Source organism: Candidozyma pseudohaemuli, assembly GCF_003013735.1.
Source record: "Candidozyma pseudohaemuli strain B12108 chromosome Unknown scaffold00006, whole genome shotgun sequence".
NCBI classification, from domain to species: Eukaryota; Fungi; Ascomycota; class Pichiomycetes; order Serinales; family Metschnikowiaceae; genus Candidozyma; species Candidozyma pseudohaemuli.
The window spans coordinates 272,246-294,045 of record NW_020194440.1 but is presented as its reverse complement, the minus strand read 5'-3'; the positions used below and the strand labels follow the sequence as shown (position 1 = coordinate 294,045).

At 48.7% G+C, this 21,800-nt stretch overlaps 10 protein-coding genes across 10 annotated transcripts; 3 read left to right on the top strand and 7 right to left on the bottom strand.

The window, feature by feature from the left end:
* Positions 1–2,016: 2,016 nt before the first annotated feature.
* Positions 2,017–2,829, bottom strand: C7M61_002838 (uncharacterized protein; the record flags this gene model as incomplete). The annotated part of the gene is made up of 1 exon (XM_024858198.1): positions 2,017–2,829. One exon carries the CDS (start codon positions 2,827–2,829, stop codon positions 2,017–2,019), a length of 813 nt encoding a protein of 270 aa, XP_024713604.1.
* Positions 2,830–3,186: 357 nt separating this feature from the next.
* Positions 3,187–4,863, bottom strand: C7M61_002837 (uncharacterized protein; the record flags this gene model as incomplete). The annotated part of the gene is made up of 1 exon (XM_024858197.1): positions 3,187–4,863. One exon carries the CDS (start codon positions 4,861–4,863, stop codon positions 3,187–3,189), a length of 1,677 nt encoding a protein of 558 aa, XP_024713603.1.
* A 401-nt stretch (positions 4,864–5,264) lies between these two features.
* On the bottom strand, positions 5,265–6,428 carry HOG1 (mitogen-activated protein kinase; the record flags this gene model as incomplete). The annotated part of the gene is made up of 1 exon (XM_024858196.1): positions 5,265–6,428. One exon carries the CDS (start codon positions 6,426–6,428, stop codon positions 5,265–5,267), a length of 1,164 nt encoding a protein of 387 aa, XP_024713602.1.
* Positions 6,429–8,510: 2,082 nt separating this feature from the next.
* On the top strand, positions 8,511–9,443 carry C7M61_002835 (uncharacterized protein; the record flags this gene model as incomplete). The annotated part of the gene is made up of 1 exon (XM_024858195.1): positions 8,511–9,443. One exon carries the CDS (start codon positions 8,511–8,513, stop codon positions 9,441–9,443), a length of 933 nt encoding a protein of 310 aa, XP_024713601.1.
* A 380-nt stretch (positions 9,444–9,823) lies between these two features.
* On the top strand, positions 9,824–10,705 carry C7M61_002834 (uncharacterized protein; the record flags this gene model as incomplete). Its single annotated transcript, XM_024858194.1, has 1 exon — positions 9,824–10,705. The coding sequence occupies one exon, from the start codon at positions 9,824–9,826 to the stop codon at positions 10,703–10,705; it is 882 nt and encodes a 293-aa protein (XP_024713600.1).
* Positions 10,706–11,428: 723 nt separating this feature from the next.
* On the bottom strand, positions 11,429–12,985 carry C7M61_002833 (WD40 repeat domain-containing protein; the record flags this gene model as incomplete). Its single annotated transcript, XM_024858193.1, has 1 exon — positions 11,429–12,985. The coding sequence occupies one exon, from the start codon at positions 12,983–12,985 to the stop codon at positions 11,429–11,431; it is 1,557 nt and encodes a 518-aa protein (XP_024713599.1).
* Positions 12,986–14,770: 1,785 nt separating this feature from the next.
* On the top strand, positions 14,771–15,406 carry VPS20 (ESCRT-III subunit protein; the record flags this gene model as incomplete). The annotated part of the gene is made up of 1 exon (XM_024858192.1): positions 14,771–15,406. One exon carries the CDS (start codon positions 14,771–14,773, stop codon positions 15,404–15,406), a length of 636 nt encoding a protein of 211 aa, XP_024713598.1.
* A 378-nt stretch (positions 15,407–15,784) lies between these two features.
* On the bottom strand, positions 15,785–16,807 carry HEM2 (porphobilinogen synthase; the record flags this gene model as incomplete). Its single annotated transcript, XM_024858191.1, has 1 exon — positions 15,785–16,807. One exon carries the CDS (start codon positions 16,805–16,807, stop codon positions 15,785–15,787), a length of 1,023 nt encoding a protein of 340 aa, XP_024713597.1.
* Positions 16,808–17,855: 1,048 nt separating this feature from the next.
* Positions 17,856–18,671, bottom strand: C7M61_002830 (uncharacterized protein; the record flags this gene model as incomplete). Its single annotated transcript, XM_024858190.1, has 1 exon — positions 17,856–18,671. The coding sequence occupies one exon, from the start codon at positions 18,669–18,671 to the stop codon at positions 17,856–17,858; it is 816 nt and encodes a 271-aa protein (XP_024713596.1).
* Positions 18,672–18,973: 302 nt separating this feature from the next.
* On the bottom strand, positions 18,974–21,406 carry NSP1 (FG-nucleoporin; the record flags this gene model as incomplete). Its single annotated transcript, XM_024858189.1, has 1 exon — positions 18,974–21,406. One exon carries the CDS (start codon positions 21,404–21,406, stop codon positions 18,974–18,976), a length of 2,433 nt encoding a protein of 810 aa, XP_024713595.1.
* Between the last annotated feature and the right edge of the window lie 394 nt (positions 21,407–21,800).

The window sequence follows — 21,800 nt, the reverse complement described above, 5'->3', positions numbered from 1 at the left end:
GTACAGAACCTTTATTTGCGTGAATTGGGTGGGATTTCGCGTCCGACGGAGGAGCTCGTGTGATTGGCGGATGGGCCGGACGACGTCAGAGCGAAGGTAAAGCGCTCTTGTGACATGCTGGTGGAGGCGTAGTGTTGTTTTCGGGTGGTGGAGCCGCTCTGTGTGCAGGAAAGTAGGCCCACCCTTCCCTGAGCTATCCGGTCGCGTCACATGGGAAACCGGGCGGTTGAAAATTCCCATTTGCTTTGTTTCGTGAAAGGTGTTTCTCGTTGGTGATGGTGGGGCCGGAAAAATGGGGGGCACCAGTGGGGCGTTTCCTCAGCCTCGGCAGCAGTTTATCCGAGGAACTCGCAGTCACAAGAAAAATGGCGGTTGCAAAAAGAGGGCATAGTAATTTTTGATTTGGTGGATTTTTGAAGAATTGGTGAATCTCGTTTTGTAGGGGAATTTGGCTTGTGGTGGGTGGGGACCCCCGCCGGAGTATCGTCGGTTCTCACCTTCGGTACATATCTTCCATCTTGGCGATAAATGGAGGTCGATCTCCGAGGTGAGGATGTGGTGAATACAGTAAAGTTGTAGATTTGGACGAGGGTAAGTGTTGTTGGGTATTTGGAAGAACAAAAATAATAATTGTAGAAGGACTTTGGGTGGATGGTAGTGTTGGTGGCTTCCTTCGTTTGCAGCCATAGTACTGGTGCTGATTAGCAGATGGTGATGTCATTGGAGTAGGGAAGGGTACTTTGCACTACAAGGGAACAGGAATGGCGAGGAAGAATGGAATTGAGTTTGTGGATTGAAATTCTGAACTGGTTGAGCCAATTGATGTTCATTTCATAAATGCTTCTAGGGTCTGGATTGGTGAAGCAGTAGTGCTTCGCTATTGATCCACAGAACGGGGAAATAAATGTCTCGGTTTACCGTCAGTTTTGAATTCTGGCCCTATTTAAACAAAATCACTCGATGGCATTGTGACTAGCGATACGTTGGAAAGCACATGACCAGAGGGGGCGATCTAGAATGCATCGCATCTTGTTCACCTTAATGGATAGTTGATTGGTATTGTACATCAATAATGCAACAACAATATGATCTACTTCTACTTACATTCTTCGTTATCGTGTTAATAATTCTCCTTGGGTTGCTTCAGCGGCTTTATCGAAAGTTTTACCGAAGAAAGACATGCACCGTCAACTCGAGAAACCCTGGGATGAAATTAAAGTATCTTGAAGTCTCCTCAATTTCCCTTCGTGATCCAAGCTACCTTCCGAAATACGATCCCGAGGTGGGTTACAGACCTCCACCCAAGATAGACTGGTCGAAGGTGAGATACGTGGATTATAATTAGGTGCATTAACACTAGTGTGAAAGAGAGATTCTGAATCCATCCACAATTACAATTGTTATTTAAATACTTAATGACCATTTATTATTCGCTTAATTATCCAAACTTGCACTACCCTAGAAGACAGTGTCAACAAACGGCATCTTCCGATTGCACACACTTGATACCATGGTGCCAAATCTCGTCTATCCAGGTTTCCAAAAGCTCCAACAGCTCAAAGAGAACTGCTTTCAATGAATCATCCATATTCCTGATCTCATCTTTCGTGAGGCTCAATTGTCGATATTCAAAAAGTAGCATTCTTAGTGCAACACCCACTTCTCTCAGGCAGTTTCTCTTACCTCGTTGCCAAAGCACAACAAGCGCAGTACTGTGGTTAGTAAACACTCAATTGATCTCCAGTAACAACATACTTTGTCAGCAAGTTTTTAATGTAGCTGAATTGCAGATGCAAAATGAGTAGCTGCCTTACTTGTAAAGAGTCTTGGGGCATCTCCACAAGGAGGGTTCCCTCGTCCCAGAAACCCATATTGTACATCTGCCTGGGGCGATGGATCAAAGTCCGGACAATTTGTATCATTAAAGAAATATGAAGAAGAAGTTTGTTGCAAAGTGTTTGTGATTGCAAAGTGCGTTTGTGCCCTCAAGGCTCGCACCAAAGTCTATGGAACTCATTAGGACTTCTCAGCGTCGGGGAACTGAATTGGCAGGTCGACAGCATTGGCACCGGTGTTGATCTTGTCGGTCTTCTTCAACTCATACAACCGCTTGGCCTCACGGTGCACATCCTGAACCTCCTTGGAGAGCAGCTTGTAGAACTCGTGCACCTTGATACCGTAAGGGTGCGACAGCGCCTTGTCAAAGTAGTGCTGCAACTTTTGGTGGTAAGACAGGCCCTTGAACGACTCGTGGAGCGAATTGAGCCCCTCCAGAGCCTTGTTGATACCCCTGTTGGCATGGGTGCCTGGCTCCTGCGAGCCCACGTACTTCTGGTCCAAATCGGTCAAGAACGACTTGAACTTGCTGGTGTAGCCCTTCTCATTGTCAAACTTGACAGCACGTGTGATCAAATCGTCCGACAAGCTGTAGCCAGACGCCAAGAGCTGCGCCAAAATGGCCAGCTTGGGCTTTTCCTCCTGCAGAATGTCGTCGTACTCGCTGTCGCCCGTGATGGTAGCAGCGTCCGACTTCTCGTTGGTCTGGATCTTGTTATCGCCAGACACCTCCTTCTTCTCCGACAAGTCGGCGTACGAAGGGGGCTTCTCCTCCTTCACCACGATGGGCACCTGGTCCAATTCGGCGTCGTTCAAGAGCATTGCCGTCGAAAGCGCCTTCTCCAGCTCGAAATTGACCTGAAACTTGTTGTATCCGTTATCATCTTTGCCGAGATCGTCCACCAGGCGGATCACCCCGCAGAAGGCAAAGAACTCCTTCAATTGAGCGGAAGAAACCGCCGTGGAGACATGAGAAACAATCACAGAAGACATTGGATCAAAAATCGAAAAAACAAATAGTTTGTAAGGGGCTGGCCGATTTCAGGAATCAGCCGTCCTTTTATGTGGGGCATGGTGCGGCGTGACGGAGGCGTGCGTTTTGTGGTGCACTGGTGCAGCGAAGGAATGGGTAGGGTATTATTTTTTGGGGAACCCACACAGTATAGCAAGCCAAAGTTGGGGAAGCCAGATCAGGTGGCAAAGGTGGCGTAAAAAAAATGCAGCTGATTTTTACACGAGCCATGTTTTCTGCACCTTTCGGATGATCATTGGGCCTTAACCGCACCTGCGTCATCGTTCACCTTCTGTGCCTCGTTTTCGCAACCATATGTGACCGCAAGGCATGTTATCTCATGGCAAAACCACCAACGGAATGGCAAATTTGAACTCCGTGCCTTCGTTGTCCACCTTGTACGCCTGTATGTAGTCGGCGTAGTCTTTGACGGACTCGGTGGCGTCCGGTTTGGTGAACTCGTTGAGGAGGAATTTGCACACAAAGAAGTACCGGAGATCCATGAACTTGGAGCTCTGGAATTGCTGTGTGATGTGGCTGGACAAGGTCATCACATTGCCCACTCGTGTAGGACTGCTTTCGGAATCCCAGTTTTCCGCCAATGCCGTGGCAAAGAGGTTCTGCTTGACTGTAGGCGTCACCTTGTAGGTATTGACAAACAGCTGTTTTTCCTGCTGGTCCAGTTTTTGTTCTAGGTTGAAGACTTCGTGTGCTTCAACGTAGGCCTGGTAGCCGACCACCCGGGCGCCGTCGTCGTTCTGCTGGGCACTGTCGAGGAAGAAATGGACCTCCTCACCAACATGGTAGAACGGTTTCGACATGGTGAGCGTACAAAGCGCCACGCTGTTGACTCTGATCTGGTAGCTGACACGGAGTTTCAGGGGAAGCTGGGAAATGAAGCCCTTGTTTTCCGTGAGCGACTTTGAAACAGAGCTTTTTCTTCGCTCGTTTGCAGCCACAACGTGCACATCGCTTTCTATGAGTGTATCGATGTCACGGAGGAGCTTTTCCTTCAGACCCGAGGGTGCTGCTTTTGAAGGGGTCGTTTCGTCCACAATCGTCGCCTTCCAGTCCTTATCGACCACTGGATGCTGGAGATAATCGTTCTGGAGCCATTCTCTATCCCAGCCCTTTTTGCCCAGCCGAAACTCAAATGGGAAATAGACGCTTCGTGGCGTGAGGTTTCCAGCATCCTCCTCTGAAACACCCACCACCAAAGCGTACTGAATCGAAACGAGTCCAGCGTCTCCAGCTGATCCAGTCAGTTTGGTATTATACGAAGGCGGGAGGTCGTTTGGCGGCTTGGGAACCTTCACAACGTACTTTTCCTGGCCGCCTTTGATGTTGCTGTTGGAGAAAAGGAGCAGCTGCGCCGTCACATAGAACGGAATGGTGTTTTCATGGATCTCTCTCGCCAATTCTTCAGAATGTGTTTCGGGATTATCGGGCGCTTTCGACAACGAATTGAACTGGTAGGCGAGATCGTGCACGAGATACTGCGATCTGCCGTCGTAGCCTGTAGAATTGAGGTCGCTGACCCCTCCAGTCCGCTTCTTAGCAGCATCTTCACCGTACTGCTTCAAAAACGGTGTTTTCTTGACCGTGTCGATTTCCAACTCTAGCTCGTTCTTGCCGTAAAGCTCAATGTATTCGGGATTCTTCCAGTACGGGTTATTGGCGGCATTGGCGGATCCGTCGCTGCCTATAAGGTTGTTCAATCTGATGTACCCTATAAGCTGAACATAGCCTAGAAGGAGCTGTTTCTCTTTGGGCTGTTCGACCAATGTGGATTTCTCCAGCGAGAAAATACCCAGGAACCACCCTCCTTGTGGAGTCTCTTCTTTATTTCCGTTTTTGGCTGATCCATTGGAAGTCTCGCTTATCGAGCTGGAAAAGTCAATGTGGCATTCAAAGAAATCCGGTTCCAGCGGTAGATCCTTGTATGTAACTGCAACGTTGTAGTCGTTGAGGGTGTCTTTTGTGAGCCGCTCGCCCAATGGGGAAATAGAGGGCATAAGGTGGAGTTTGTTGGAGGTGTAGTGGATAAGTGGTGATAATCTGGGGTGTGTGCACACCTGGTTGCAAAGATAACGAAGAGAGGAGACAAAAGGGGCTACAACGGCACGGCGAATCCGGTTTTCACGTTTTATCCTATTTGAGTCGAGCTCTGTCCAGTGTGGGGTGGTGCTGGGGGAGTGGTTGGGAGGGCATATCCGGATCGGACCCAAGTTTCTGAAGCCAAGCGAATGTCTCATTACCGGAGGGCAAGTGGGCGAGGAGTGGGAGCCATATACGATTGTAGAGCTCAAGAATGCCTCCACAGTCAGCTTCCACCGCTCGGGCTCCACCGCTCGGGCTCCACCAATTGCATCCTAGCTGTAGCAGCCATGCCAGCACCTCTATATCGTCATCGTGCTTACGTCTGCTGCTCCTTCTCCTCAAGCTGCTCACGCACAACCAGATCGTTCTGCATCAAGTTGGCCTGGGCTTGGGCGGCATCGTTCGGCAAGGAGGGGTCCTGGCCAGCACCGCTCATCTGGTGGAAGTCCAAGATCTCCGAGTACATCATCACACGCCAGGTGTCCACAGGCAAGTCTGCGTCGTTGAAACTCCAGTCGAACTTGGTCTCACAGATGGGCTCGTCGGTCGGGTCGTGGTAGGGCTCCATGTACTGGTGGGTCAAGGCGTCGGCGGCCGAGATACGCTTCTTGGGGTCGAAAATGAGCATCTTGGACAAGAGGTCGATGGCGTCGGGCTCAACGTGGTTGCACTGGGCAAAACGCTCGCTGAATGGGATGGGGTCTCTGTGGGGCAAGGACTGGACAAAACGCAAGGTGTTTTCGGAGCAGATGGTCTCGATCACGTCGGCCGGAGGCGAGCCCAAGAGCTCTGTAATAATGGAGAACTGGTGGACGTGGTCACGGCCGGGGAAAAGCGGCTTGCCCTCGATCATCTCCGCCAAAATGCACCCGACAGACCAGAGGTCCACCTCGGTGTCGTACTTTTGCCACGTCAACATAATCTCGGGCGCTCTGTAGTACCGCGTGGACACGTAGCCCGTCATCTGGGGGTCCTGGACTCTGGCCAAGCCAAAGTCGCAGATCTTGAGGTCACAGTTCTCGTTGATCAAGATGTTCAGCGGCTTCAAGTCACGGTGGATCACGCCCGCCGAGTGCACGTACTTGAGGCCACGCAAGATCTGGTAGGTGAAGTACTGGATGAACTGTTTTTCCAAGGGGCGGGACGTCAACAAGCGGTGGAGGTCCGTGCCCTGCAACTCGGTGACAAAGTAAATGTCCTCCAACGGCGACAAAAAGATATCGTCAAGCGTGATCAAGTTCTCGTGGCGCAAGTGCTTCAACAACTTGAGCTCTCTGTAGGTTCTCTTGGCCAACACGGACGTGGAGAAAGGTTTCATGATCTTCTTCACCGCCACGTTCTGACCAGTGAGCTTATCGACCGCCAGGCACACAAGGCCAAAAGCACCCATGCCCACGGGGTTGAGATCCGTATAACGAGACGTGATCTCGCACACGGTGCCGAAAATCTGAGTACGGGTGAATTCTCCAGATGCGCTCATGAAGAAGAGATGGTGGTTCGCGTTGGAGTATTTGGAGTGGCTTCGGAAAAAGCGAGATATAGGGTGCACTGGTGGGGCGGGGGGACTCACTTCAAAAAGTACTTTCCTTGGTTTTTTAAAAGTATAAAAGGGAGGAATCCGCTCAATTTGCCAAAATCTTTTGGGTTTTTCCTTTTTTCTTTCTTGCTCTGGTGGGGCGGCTCTATGGCCTGAGACACAGATTTAGCCTTAGACGAGGGATGCAGTGCCAGGTTCACAACCAGTCTCTAGGCTGCTGCGGTGTGCTTTTCTGTGCTTTCCGGTGCATTCTTTCGTTTGTCCAATTGACTTTTGTTTTTTGTTTATCGTATTCTGTTTACTGGTTTTTGTCCTTCTCTTCAAAACAGCCAGGTAGCTTCCATCGGCTCAACGGCCCCTGGAAAGATACCAGACAATGGCGCCCCAATCGCTTCTTTTAGATGTCTTTGTCTCGCTTTGCTAAAAACGTCCTGTCTCCGCTGCCCTGTTGCGTTAGATCGGCTGTGGCTGGGCCATTAGTTTTTACAATTCAGCAAATCTTCAACTCCATTCTGGGAAGTTTTTAAAATCTTTCGTTTTTCTTATTTCCCTTCTTTTGGCTCATTTTCGAATTCGCCTCATCGCCACACTGAGGGACCCCGGGATTGGGCGGGCGGGTCAGAATAGCCGTGGTGCAGTTGCTAGTTCAGGCGTTACGATGGATCACGAAAAGGCATTCGCCTGGATTTGGACTGGCTGAGTGGTTGTTGGTTGGAATTGGAGAATTACGCTGATTAAAGAGATTTTCTTTTGTGATTGGGGTTTGGGTTTGGAGGTTGGTGGTGTCGTTTGATGCACATGGAGTGGTGGGGCGGCTGCATTTGTGATGTTCCGTGGGGGCTTTGGCTGGCATGACGTAGTGGAAACGTTTATTTAGCCGTTTCTTTTGGATGGTTGGTTGAGGTGTGGGTTTAGGCGGATTGGGTGTAATTTGGTGGGTGTTGGCTGTTGGACCATTAATGCTGTACGAATAGTGATGAGGCATTGTTCCATGAGGTGGTTATGGGATTTGGGGGTACTTTTGAGGATTTTATCAAATTCGTTAACTTAAGGATCATTAAATTCTAGGAAGTCTTAGTTCATCGTAGGAGAGATTGTCTGGGGTGTCCCTTGGTGTACTTCGGTGGGATATCACCAACCAGTCTACCTAAATGTAAACTTTCAGCGATTTTGGAAACACTAAATTCTGGAGATTTGAAAAATATTGCAAGTCGAATATATAGGCTTTTCCTTTCTTTTCTTGATAAATGGACCAGGTAGGTTGGACCAAGTAGGACTGGACCAAGTGAGACTGGACCAAGTGAACGATGTGGCTAGTGCACCATACTCGTGGCGAAGACAAACAAACACTGGAATTGAATCTTTCTTCACAAAATTGAGAAATATGAAAGTGTAAGAGAAGGGAAAATAGTGTGTTTAGTGAACTGTTGGTTACGGACTTCCATTGGTATCAGAGAATTGAGACGACATGTACGAAAAACTCACTTTTAACCGATAAGCAGCATTTTGCCATATTTTCCGATCAACCCGCCTAATCAAAAAAGAAAAATTAAGTTGTCAATTCTTCATACCCTAGTCCCATCTGAACCAAGTCCCAGATTATATGAAGGAGGACCACATCTTGAGTACCCTCTAACACGAGATCAACAATGAAACCGTCGATAGATGATCCTGATATGAATAAAACAATAGTACTTCAATAAGCCTTGACTCATAAATCCACGATCCATCATCACTAGAGCCAAATCACCGTGGCTTCATTCCACCATCCTGTATCCAACTACGGGTATAACCTGGGCTTCCCTATCTTCCATCCAGAAAGAACCTCCCAACTTATTCGTCTCATAAATCATGAATGAATCCTTTATCGTGAATTAATCCATCTCTGAAACGTCCCATCGTGTTTGGATTTCACCAGAAATGAAGTCAAGAACATTCCTTCACATGCATCCTTTCGGGCTTAGTTCCATATAATGGAGACCCAGAATCTCAAAATCAATTAACACCTCCTACTTCAAAGGAAAGATGCGTCCAAGTGAAATACTGGCCTTGATTGTCCAAAGAGTTGAGGAAAGGACAGATGGGTTTGACAAGCCTTTGTGTGGTAAAACTGTTGGAGAGGTCTGTGAACCCATTCCAGACGATCAACCTTTACCTGAAGATGATCGCTTTTTATACAGTTTCTTCAAGGAGCGTGTTCATGACTACTGGGATTCAGAACTTCCATCTGATGTTATCACGTTAAAGGGGGCAAGCAACTACCAAGAATGGCGTGTTAGCTGGGACGAGTACATTGAAGCCTTGGTTGGTCGTATTGATATTTTCATTTTACACTACCATGATCAATTCAAAGATGATTCCATCGTTGATTACAACACTTACAGGGGAGAAAATTCCCACAAGTTGAAAGATGCCTGTCAGTTGGCTGATCGCTTCTTGAGTCATGCGATTAAGAAAAGCTTTGATGTTGGGGCTTTCAGGGTAACCGGTAATATTGCAGGTCTTTGCTATCACGAAATCCTCAGCCAAATCCAACTGATTGAAAAGAAGGAACCCCACCAACTAAAAGCGGCCGAAGCTTACTCTTATCTGAAACGAGTAAACATCATCGGAACCTACAAATCGAAGCAGAAGCACTTCATGACTTACGGACTGGATTGGGTCATCAGAGTCATGTGTGACACTGTTGATGTAACCGCATATGACCCTGACCGTGTAGCCAAAGTTTTCGAGAAAATCGAGAAGGAGGTAACAAGATACACCTACGAAAACAACACTCCTAATAGCAGATTTCGTTTCAGTCGGAAGCGGCAGCAGATAATGGAAGATGAAGTGAGGCAGATATGTTTCGAAACTTTGAGTAACCCAGACAGACCCGGATACCTTCCACAACGCAAAAGAGCTAGACATGGTCACCAACAGTACCGCTCCAACAAGCAAATGAGAGTTGGTGCTTGATTATGCTGGTCATACGATCTGTCTTGTTTATAGTCATTGAAAATATTTTGATCGGGTATCAAAATACACATTCGTTATTGATTTGACTCAGTAGATTTGATTTCTTCCCTTGTACAGAATCGAATACCAGAAAGAAACCATCTTTTCAAATAAAACGAAGGAATTTTTTTCAAAATCGGCCCTTAATTGTAAAACCCTGTCAAATTTAACAAAATAATTTTTTTCAAAATTGGCCCTTCGTTGTATAACCCTGTAGGTAAGGCTTCTGGTGAAAAAAGCGACGTACATCTTTCATACACATAACATCTATCGAACACATAAGTAGGCTACAACCGAAAAGTGCAGACTGTGATTTCTTGAAAAAACACTCATCTTATCAAATGCATCCAGAGGATATCCTGAAGTTGATCATCAAAAGGGTCAAGGAAAGAACTGACGGTTTTAAAGACCCAAACGAACGCAGAGGCCTTCAACTCAAAGATGTCGTTAAACCCTATCCCAACGATCAGCCTTTGCCAAAGCGGAGAAAAATACGCTTTCTGGACGAGTTATTCATCGAGAAAATGGAGTATGCTTTAGAAAACAGTGAACCTACTTCAAAAGTAGTCAAGTTGCGTGGACCAAGAAACTACCATGAATGGCGAGTGAACTGGGAAGACCACATCCACAATTTGGGTATTTATGATGGATACTTTCTTCGACAGTACCATGAGAAGTTTGAGGATACATCCGACGAACCAATCAGTTACGAAAGGTTTAGAGCATCGAGACCGGAGAACTTGAAAAAAGCCTGTGACTTGGCTGACGAATTCTTGACCAGAGAGATCAAAAGCACCGTTGATAAGAAACTCTTAAATCAGGTAAGAGCTTCTACCTACCATGGGATTCTCGAAAGAGTCCGAATGATCGAAACGTTGAACCCTCATAGAGTCAAAGCGGGTGAAGCGTACTCTTATCTGAAACGAATTAACAATATCGGAACGTTCGAGTCGAGGCAAGAACATCACTCTATATATGAGCCCGATTGGGTCGTCAGAGTGATTGGTGATAGTGTGGATGTCACCAAATACGACCTTGAAGCTGTAGCTCAGGTTTTCGAGAGAGTGGAGAAGGATAAGCTCAGGGAGGCATATGAGGAAGCCGCCGATAAAACGAGGCCTATTTCCACGATCCAGATGGAATTCGAGCGTAGAGTGAGGGAGATATGTTACTCGAAGTTGGGAGCACCAATGATACCAGACGACTTTTCAGACTACGACTGATTGCCAAAGCCCGACCAAGTAACTCAATGATGCACAGTTAGGTGATGGTCAATGGTGGGAGAGTGGAATTGCCTATCGAACTGTATGCTTACTGTGAGTGAAGAAAAGTCAGCTTATCATGGGAATAGGTGCTCAAACTCTAATGACTTCGGCTTATGATGAGAGTTGGTGTTCAAGCTCAAATGAAGCCGGCTTAAAATGGTTAGGTGCCAAACACCATGATTTTTTTTGTTCTGAAACAATTGCTCCGTTTCAGTGCTGCCTAGACGATACAATGTAAATAGAAGGCTCGTGCATCGATGCACCTCATTCAGAGTTCAGTGGCATTTCTGTGCTTACCTTACTCAGGTCTAATAAGGTCCGACTAGAATAGGGTTCAAATGCTGCATAACAAAACAGAGCTATCAATCAAACAATACGGCATTTAGAGCCAGAAAACCCACTGGCCAGAAACCCAAATGGAAATCTAAAAACTACCGGTATGCTTTACCATTCGTTGAAAATCACCGTATTATACTACTTCAAACGCCCTCCTCGTCTCCATTTCACCATTATATTCTACCGACAAGACAACTGCAATCCATAATCCCCCCCTACCACACCTCATATACCCTCCATCCAGAATTCACCCTCCAACATTCCAACAAAATGGAACCCTCCTCTTCATCAACCCATACCACACAAATCTACAACACCCTCCCGTAAATCGTCTATTATGCAATGCTAGCGAAGCTCCATCAAGCGCTTCATGTGTTTCTGTCCCACCTCGGGCTCGGCCGTCTTGTGCTTGTGAAGATCAAACAACGGCCAGAACTTCAAGTTTTCGTCTCCTGCCACCGTCGCCAAGGTCGTCCCGTCGGGACTCATGCATCCACTCAAAACCCTCGAATCGTGAGCCAGCGAGATCTCTCCCGTTTTCTGCAAAGTCGGGTAGTTGAAAAGCGAAATGCTGTTCAGCGGGTACCCGTGGGTAGCTACAACTTCATAGCCCGTTTTGCTTTCATACCCCCAATTGAGCGAGGATATCTGGGACTCCGTTTCTATCAGATTCACTCGGGCTCCAGTGGAGGTGTTCCAGAAATGGATGGTTTTGTCGGAAGTACCGCCTCCAGTAGCCAAAAGCGAATTCTGGAAAGGACACCATGCCATGGCCTTGACGGCGGCTCGGTGGTTGGTCTTTTTGAATATCGGTTCCAGAGTCGCTCGAGCATCCCACACAGCGACTAGATTGTCGTTTGCACCCAGACAAAACTGCTGTGCATCGGGACGGTACTCGATTCCACAGACCTCGCCAACGTGGGTTTCCAATTTTGAAACAAGGTGGTCGTTGACCCTCACGTCGCTGTGGAATATGGAACCCTCTCTGGATCCCAGAGCTACTAGGTGAGACAGCCAGCAATGGGCAGCCACTCTGGAGCCTGTGCCGTGCAGAAGCGTTCTGAGCCGCAGGTTGGTTTCGATATCCCAGATTTCGATGCTTCCGTCTTCCTTTCCCACGGAGATGTAGGACCCATCCTCAGACCACCTCAAAGACGTCACAAGCATGTTGTTGCCTAGCTCACACAAAAGCCCCACCGAGCCCGTGGAAGCGTTCCACACGTAAACGGTATCCTCCAAGCCAATGGCGATCAAGTTGCTCAGCGCCCAGGCCACCAAATTGAGGTAGAAGTCGTCTACGATGTTGGGAGCATCTAGCACTCTTTCAGGCGCCGTGGGGATTTTCTTAGCACGAGCCGACGCCACAGACGGTCTGAGTAATCCCGTCTTTTGTTTCTGGCCCATGCTGCTGAACACAGAAAGCGGCTGGGACCGTTCTGGCGGAGCAGGTCTGTAGCACAAGATCCGAGAATTGACATCGAGCCCGCACGCCTCGGCAACGTGGTTCTGGTATATTTTGGACGTCTGCGCCTTGATGTGTGTTTGCGGCAGGGCGTTCGGGTGTGGCTGTTCGTTTTGTGGAGTGAGTTTGTTCAGCGTCAGGTTTCTGTGGCTGGGGATGAATCTGTCGGTCTGGGAGGCCTCGGCGGGCGTCAAGAGCGACGTCAGTCTTCTGAGCTTGGCTGGTTTGGGCGGAGAAAGCATGTTTCTCGAGTCTAGCAGCGACATTGAGGTCGAAAGCGCTGGCTGCAACTTCATGGGAAACTGGGGTCTGTGGAGCCTTTCGACCAGCAGTTTCGCTCGAACCAAGGACGGTTCTTTTTCAAAAGCAATGGCCTTCCTCTTCGGCAGCAGCAGCTCAATCAGCCGTTTCCTCAGGCCCAGAGGCCGGAGGTTGTCCATGATGGAGGCTGCAGTGGAGTCGTGGAACGGTGTTTTCAACTCCATTGACGAAAGTATGGAAGTGTTTTTTTTTTTAGGAGCTGGAGTTGTTCAGACGAAAAGCCGAGAAGTAAATCAAGATGTTCGACGACGCGGTTATTAGATTTCCCAAACGAGAAGGCCCCAAGCAAGAATGGCTGCGAAAAGTGGTACAAACGGTGTTGATGTTCCATCCCAAACAGGAAATGTGATGAGACCGTTGCACCACGATCCACCGATCGAAGCATGGAAGCAATTGCTTTCGGCCAGGGGTTTGCTGTTTGCTGGGGTTTTTTGCTTTTTGCTTTTGGCGGTGTTTTTGGCGATGTTTTTGTTTATTTGGTGATGTGGTGATGCCTCTGTTTCGCAGCCATTTGCTCATCAACATCGCTCTTTTTTTTTTATTTTTGGACCCCAGGGGCAAGGAGGGGAGCACGGCATGGTAGCATGTCACAATCGGCTAACCTGAATGACGCTATGATCTGTGGGGATGCCGTCCGTCCAGGTGGATCCTAGGCAATTGGGAAGGACAGTAATGCTAAGTATGGTAGACGAAAGCAATTTAATCCTGGTCTCTGCATCGCTCTATTTTAAATTTTTGGGTCTCGTAATGCCTGGCGGTCTCGTACTGCTAGACTCCTACGACATCTTTGGTGGTTCTGCCGGGGTAAGCTCATGGCTGGTTCTCACAATGCATTGTCCTACAAGATAGCGCAGAGTGGGTGCAGAGTGGGCTGTTATCTACATACAATCTGGGGCTTTGTATTTGTTTTCTGGGGCTACTCCGGAGGTTTAGACGGCTTGTGGGGAGGTTAAGGTGGGGATGTATGGATTGGAGGCTTTAGCGAAGTAGGCCATTCAAGGTGGAGTTGAAGTGGTGGAGACATCAGAGAAGTGAGGGCTGAAGTGCTGGTTTCTTCAGAAAAAGCTGTAATGACTCATTGATTTACAGAAATAAGAGAGGTTGGTGGTTTGCTGGAATTGAGTCTGTACTACTAATCTGGTGGGCCCTAAGGTGTTGGTTACTCAATGCACTGCTATGCACTGTTAGAGTTGTGTTCGTCAAGTCCACCCTTTGCATTTATTCAGGACCATTGAGTAAGGTCATTAAGGAAGTAAAATTATATAATTAGCAAAATCTGTCTGTTTTGGCAATTGACAGTTCTGCTTTGCCTTTTTCGACGGCTTTCCAAATCCAGCCAAGCGTGAAGTTGACGAAGGTGCTATGCTTATTTTGGTTTTGGCGCAAGAAAGCCGAAGGTCGCTGTAGTGCCTCATTTGAGCTCTCCATGGCATTCCCAGAAAATATGAAAAAATGAAAAAGAAGTGAGTGATAATGGTGTTTCTCCACAAGTAGTCATGGAGGTCTCATACTGAGGATCCACCAAGCGGCATGTCCCAATACACATACACTTTAGAAGCAAGAACAAAGTAAGGCTCTCTTTTCAATAAAGCATCAGAAGACCAAAATAGAAGCCCAAACTAGAAGTCCAAAAAAGTCCAAAAAATCAGAACCCCAAACAAATCCACAACCACCAGTGCCGTGGAGTGGCTGCAAACGAGCACTCGATCCACACTACTCCACCACCCACCCCACCTCAAAACGACCAAACCACAACCAGACATCCAAACATCACCATACATAAAATTCACCAAAACCTCAAATCCACAAAATAAAAAAAATTATCGGAATCGCCGCCGCCTCCGACCAAAGCCCCGCCACATCTGGGGAAACCCGTCACGTGCGAAAACCACCAACTCTTCTTCATGGGCCAAGGACCGTCACAGCCCAAAATCACCGCCCAGGACAGGGCCATTTTGCAGCTCAAACGGCAGAGAGACAATCTCAAACAGTACCAGCGGCGCCTTGCCGTGATTGTGGAAAAACAGCACAATCTAGCCAAACAGGCCATCGCCGATGGAAAGACTGATAAGGCCAAGTTCTACCTACGTCTGCGGAAACAGCAGGAGCTGACGATCAACAAGACGTATGAGCAGCTCGGCAACTTGGAGAATCTTATAGGCACGATTGAGTTCAAGTTGATCGAGAAGGATGTGGTGTATGGCTTGACTCAGGGTAACGAGGTGCTCAAGAAGCTCAACAGTGAAATGAGCGTGGACAAGATCGACAAGGTGCTTGACGATTTGGAGGACGAGCGTGTCAAGGTGGACGAGGTTTCCGATATGTTGGGCATGGGGCTGTTGAGCTATTCTGAGGAGAACGAGGTGGACGAGGAGTTGGCTGCTTTGGAGCGGGAGATTGCTCCAAAGGAGGAGGTCAAGAAGCCCAAAGAGGACGTCAAGCTTCCCGATGCGCCTACAAATGTTCCAGAAGCGGAGCCGGAGGAGCTTCCAGAAGTGGAAGAAGCTCAGAGGGAGGAAAGAACCGCATTGCCTGCTTAAATTAATGGTGTACGAATTGGCTACCTGCTTTTGGCGATACTGTTGCCGGCTGGGTCGTCACATTATCATTGCTGCTGCCTGGATCACATTATCATTGCTGGACCCGGATGGTCCAGATCATAGACTTGATTGCATTACCATAATTCAATACATTATCTAGAGATTCCGCAAGAGTAGTTACTTAAATAACGAAGCTCAAAGAGCCCCACTGCATTATTCAATACAATATCTAGAGATTCCGCAAGAGTAGCTACTTAGATATCACAGCTCACGCAGCCCACTACAATCAATAAAACGTCTCTCGTTTCCTATCTACATGGCCAGGTAGGCCTCTTTTCTGTAGCAAGCTGGTTCGCTTGCAAATGTTCATCCCCCGGTCTACTCATCCAACCAGTCGAGGAACTCAGGCGTGAAGTAACTGATGAACAAACGGGCGCCGGCTCTCAAGAAACCGTTGTGTGCCTCAAACGCAATCTCCTTCAAATCAACCACACCCTTTTCAGCAGCAGCATGCAACATGGCGTATTCACCGCTCACCTGGTACACGCAAAGCGGGTAGTCCTTGCACATTCTCAGGGCTTCGCTGACAATGTCGAGGTAGAAAGTGGAGGGCTTCACGAGGAAAGCGTCAGCACCCTCTTCCATATCACGAACCAAGGCTCTTCTGGCCAATCCAGCACCGCCCGAAGGCAACTGGTACAGCTTTCTGTCGCCGTGGGAAGGAGCACTGCCGGCGATATCCCTGAAAGGCCCGTAAAGCGAGCCCAGGAACTTGGCCAGGTACGACATCACGAGCACCTTGTTCTCGAGCTTGGCCTGGATGAGCCCCAACTTGATTTCCTTGATTCGGCCGTCCATCATGTCGGAAGGCGCCACGCAGTTGGCTCCTGCCTTGGCGTAGTTGACCGCCACAGAGCCGATTCTCAACACCGAAGGCTCTCTCTTCAACGAACCGTCGTCGTTCAAAATACCACAGTGGCCGTGGTCCGTGTACTCGCAGAGACACACGTCACACATGATGTACAAATCGGGAAAGTGTTTCCGCAACAAGCGGATGGCCTGGATCACCGGCCCGTTGGGATCGTCTGCAGCCGTGCCTACGTCGTCCTTGACGCCTTCTTTCAAGATCACGCCAAACAAAATCACCGCCTTGAGCCCCTTCTCCACAAGCGGCTTCATGTAGTTCAACAACTTGTTGATGCCGTGGCGCTTGATGCGGGGCAAGCTGGGGATCTCCACCTCCTCCTCGTCGTCGTCACTGACGAAAATGGGGAAGATGAACATCAGCTTCCGGAGATGTCTCTCCGCCTGCCACTCACGTGCCAACGGGTGGTTGTAGCCTCCTTGGAGCACCGACAGGATGCTGGTTCCGCTTTCTGGAAGGTACGACGCCTGGTGCATTGGGAAGAAAGAGTAGTTGATGTCGCACTGATAAGGTGTAGGCTGGGTTGGTGATGATATGCCTGGAAGGGAAAGGGCGATCGGCAGGAACGAGGTGCTTGGAGACACAAAAAGGTGGTGTTTGGGTTCGGATGTGTCAAAGAGAAAAAAATGACACTATGGGGTAGAAGCTGGGGATGGAGGAGTATTTATAGTGGAGCGGCGTGTGGGGTGGATGGCTGCGAAACCGCTGACTAAGCGGCGTTACTGAATGGAGAGTAGAGGTTTTAAGGAGGTTTTGGATTTTGAGTTGGAGTGGGTGATTACGGTTTTGTGATGTGTTTGGGTTGTTTTTTGTGTGTTCACATGTTGTGGTGGATGGTTAACGATGGCTGCAAAGTGCGCTAAGGTGGTTTCTCGTTTTTAGGGTTTACGGTGAGTTTGGTTCAATTTGAGGTGATGTGGTTGTGGACTTGTGTTTAGTGTATTTGTTGAGTTTTTGGGGTACAGTTACGGGGACCCTGTGTGGATATATGGCAATGCCGCTAAGACCACATTCCGCTGTGGTGAGTGGTAGTAGGTATAGCTGAAAAATAGTGATTTGCTACATTTTCAGTATTTACGAAATCGACGATAATTGACTTCTAGGCGGGAAATTTCTGCAAGTGAACATTGTTTAAATTGTTTAACCGGCGTTGAAGTGGTTCATTCATCATGGGTGCAAATCTATGTACCATAAGGCGTAAGCATGGTCTATTACTTACATATCAACTGTCTATGAGTTCAACAAAATGTTTTCATTCATATACTTTCAAAATCAAAGCATTGTGGCATTTCGCTTTCTCTTCTTTTCACCAGTATCACCCGTACCAATATCAAAAACACCGGTTCCTACAATAAACGTTGAAAGCCAGACACCAAAAGCTTCCAGCCCAATCCCATCCCTACGCCTCTTCATCTTCAATTTGTGATATTCCTCTCTACATAACCAAAAGCTGCATGGTAGGCGTAACCAAATTCTGCATGGTTGGCATAACTATAGACACCCGGGACTAGCCCAGAAGTCCTTTTACTCCACCTTCTTCTCGTCCTTCTCCTGCTTGCCGTAGTGCACAATCTGGCCAGCAAGAACAGCGTTCAAGGCAAACGACGTCAGGTAGCCGGCAAGCAACACAGAGTCTCTGGAGCGGCTCTTCTTGAAGTTCGACACCGTGGTGAACACACGGATGGCAGAGCCAATCACGTTGGCGAAAATCGTCACCTCGGACAAGTGGGCGGTGCTCTTCAAGGCCAGGTTTCTTCTGATCTGGGGGATCTTGGCCAAGATGCCAATGGGGATGTTCAAGATCTGCAAAGCTGCAATCACCTGGGGTGGACAGATCTTGGTCAAGAACACCAACACAGCCACAATGGTGGCGGCAGGCTTGACCAACGCCTTGAGGCACTCGTTGATCTGGTCCTTGTCGGTCAAGGTGGTGGCGGCGGAAAGCTCTCTTCTCAACTTGTAGTACTTGAGGAGCAAGAGAATAGCAATGTTCTGGATGCCCAACAAGAACAGCTCGCCGTAATTGACAAAGCTGTTTCTCTGCTGCTGGTTGTAGGTGACGTGGATCCACTGGGCAGCAGTTTCCAACAGAACAGACTCTTCACTGAGTCCCTTGGCCAACTTGGACCTTGCAGCCATTGTTTTGGGCCCCAATATCTTTTTGATTTGCGGGATCTTGATCACAGAAGACACGCCCACCATCAAGGCTCCAAGCAACATCGAGAGCACCTTGGCGTAGCCAATGGCCTTGATTTGTCTGAAAGCAAACTGCAAGATAACCTTGTTGGAGATCTCGGGATCCCTGATAAGGTTGATAAGCATCATAAGTGGGGCAGACATTGTGGGAGGGTGTTTTGTGAGTTTGTTTTAATTAGGGAAGGAGAAGTGTTGGAAAAGGAACTTGTATCTGGTATCTCCGGAGTAGTTGATATTTTCACCTTTTAATCGAGGGGTATTAATCATGTGCCGCGGTTCTCGAGTTTGCCCAATGTTGGACTGCCTTCACACAGGCTGCGCTAGATACTGGAAGTGGAGATAACCGCAAAAATCACACCAGAGATATGGAAAAAAGAAAAAAAATGGCTTCAACCGGGAAAAAAATGTATCAACCGTAGATTAGTATTTGCCCTCGTGTGCTCTCCTCACCTTCTTTGCGTGTGCTTGACCTGTGCCAACTTCAGCTCGAGCGTGTCTTTTGTGGTCTCGATGTACTTCAAGTTCTCGAGATGGATGTTCAACAATTTCATGATCAGCTCGATCGAAGCCTCTTCGCCCTGGCCGCCTCGGGACCCAATGCTCTTGACCAACGACTTGTTGAAAACGTCGCTCACGCCGTTGATGTCGCCAATCAACGTCTCCAAGTTTCCGCCCAAACTGTCCAATCTCTCGTCTAGCAATTCGGCGTTCTGGTAGGCCTTTTCTCTCAATTGATCCGTGGCATTTGTGGATGATGCAGACACATTGCCGGATCCGCCTGTGGTCGTAAGGGCGCCGCTGTTGGCTTCGTTGTTGTTCAAGTCGATGTTTCTTAGCAAAAGATCGGCCTGTTGCTCGTAGTTGTCCAACACCTTGTCGAGCTCGTCCTGCTGGCTCTCCACAAAGAACAATTGCTTGTCGATTTTCTGCTGCAACGTCTCCACCTCAGTCGAGTCCCTGTGCAATTTGGAGATTTCGTCGGCGCTCTTAGCGAGCTCCACATCCCAGTCGTTCACCTTATCCGTGTATGTCTCGAAGATCGACGTCGTCTGTGACAATTTTTTAGACCACTTGGTGATCAAGTCGTCCATCGTCTGGTTGTCTAGCGAAACAGGAATGGGCTCTATCTTTGTTGGCTTAAGGGTGGGACCTTGCGAGGCCAGCACGTTTCTCTGGTCTCCCGCTTTGTTGTCTTGAAGAGCGACGGTACCGTCAGCTTTCTTTTCTTCGGGCTTGGCACCAAAAAGACCACCAGCAGCTGGCTTGTTCTCGGCTGGTTTACCAAACGAAAAACCGCCGTTTGGCTTGTCGTCCTTCTTCTCTTCGGGTTTGCTTCCAAAGCTCAATGCCGGCTTAGCGGCGCCAGCGGTAGCACCACCAAGAGAAAATGCTGGTTTATCGTCCTTCTTCTCCTCGGGCTTGGAGCCAAAGAGGCCGGGCTTGTCATCCTTCTTTTCCTCGGGCTTGGAGCCAAAAAGACCGGGCTTGTCGTCTTTCTTTTCGCCTGGTTTGGCGCCGAGCGAGAAGGCTGGTGCAGCATCCTTCTTTTCACCGGGTTTGGCTCCAAAGCTAAATGCTGGAGCTCCCTCCTTTTTCTCCCCGGGCTTAGCACCAAAACTGAATGATGAAGCGCCGTCCTTCTTTTCCTCAGGCTTTGAACCGAAGAGACCACCGGCCTTGTTCTCTGCTGGCTTTGCTCCAAAGAGACCACCTTCTTTTTTCTCGTCAGGCTTGGCTCCAAAGAGACCGCCTTCCTTCTTCTCCTCGGGTTTGGCTCCGAAAAGGCCGCCAGCCTTATTTTCAGCTGGCTTAGCGCCAAAGAGGCCTCCCTCTTTCTTCTCCTCTGGTTTGGCGCCAAAGAGGCCGCCTTCTTTCTTTTCCTCGGGCTTAGAACCGAAAAGACCGCCTTCCTTCTTTTCACCGAAGCTGAAAGCAGGCTTGGCTGCCTCTGTGCTTCCTGAACTTGGGGCTGGAGTTGTAGGCTTGGAGGCAGTGTTTCCGCCGAAACTGTAAGCTGGAGCACTAGACTCTTTCTTCTCTTGCAGACCGAAAAGAACGCCGCCAGACGATGATCCCTGAGCGCCGAAAAGGCTTCCGGCAGGTTTGGCCTCGGAACTTTCGTCCTTCTTAGCACCAAACGAGAAAGCTGGACCCGCGCCAGTTGTAGAGTTGGTAGAGCCAAAAGCAGGTGTGGAGCTCAGCTGCTCCTTGTTGGCGCTTTGACCAAAAAGACTGCCTGAAGCTGGGTTGGTGGAGCCTGCGGTGTTGGTGTTCGTACTGGATTGGCCAAAAAGTGGTTTCTGAGCATCTCCGCCAAAAAGACCGCCAGAGGGGGCAGCGTTGGCCTGCTCCTTTTTCTCTTCAGGCTTGGCACCGAAACCTCCAGATGCTGCCGTTGTGGACGAGGCTTGTCCGAATAATCCACCTGTGGAACCTGAACCAGATCCAGAGCCAAAAGTTGAGCCCGTGCTGGCTCCGAAACCCGAGCCCGTGGTGCCTGAATTAGCGTTTTGGCCAAAACTGAAATTGGGTTTGCTTCCGTCAGCGGGCTTAGCGCCGAAAGCCAGGGATCCTTGTGTCAGTTGACCAAAACCACCTGAACCTGAGCTGGTGTTATTATTGTTGTTGTTGGAGCCAAAAAGACCACCTGAGCCGAAAGCCGACGATCCTGATTGGCCAGTTTGCGTGTTCAGAGAGCCAAAGCCTGCGCCCTGTGTCTGATTCTGCAGACCTTGGTTTTGTTGATTCTGGTTCAGCGAACCAAAGGCCGAGTTGCCGCCGAAACTGAAGCCTGTGCCGGAATTGGTGTTGGAACCAGTGTTGCCGAAAGTCAGGCCGGAGCCCTGATTGGCGTTTTGCAGGCCGAAGTTGAACGACATCGGCGTGTGGGCAGTTGTACTAGGATTTTAGAGATTGAAGAAGCTGAGATGTTGATGCTGTGGTGGGTGGCTGTATGCAGGTGGGAGGTTGGCAGACCAACAATCTTGACTGATTTGGGGTCCAGGGGGGGCCGTTGACGGTGCTATTAGTATTTCGGTTAATTTAGTAAAAGCAGAATGGATTTATGTGTTTGGTGGAATCGTTTTATGGAGCTCTGCGTGGAGGATTGAGCAACTGTACTGCTCGTTATACTGAAGCGGTAGTTTGAAAAAGTAGCGTCGACGAACTATAAAAATCTTTTGTCTGGTGAATTTAAGTCTTTTCTTTCATCGTCAAATGAGTATCTCTCTTCATTGTGTTTTTGGCATTTGTGTGAACGAGACATGGTTCCAT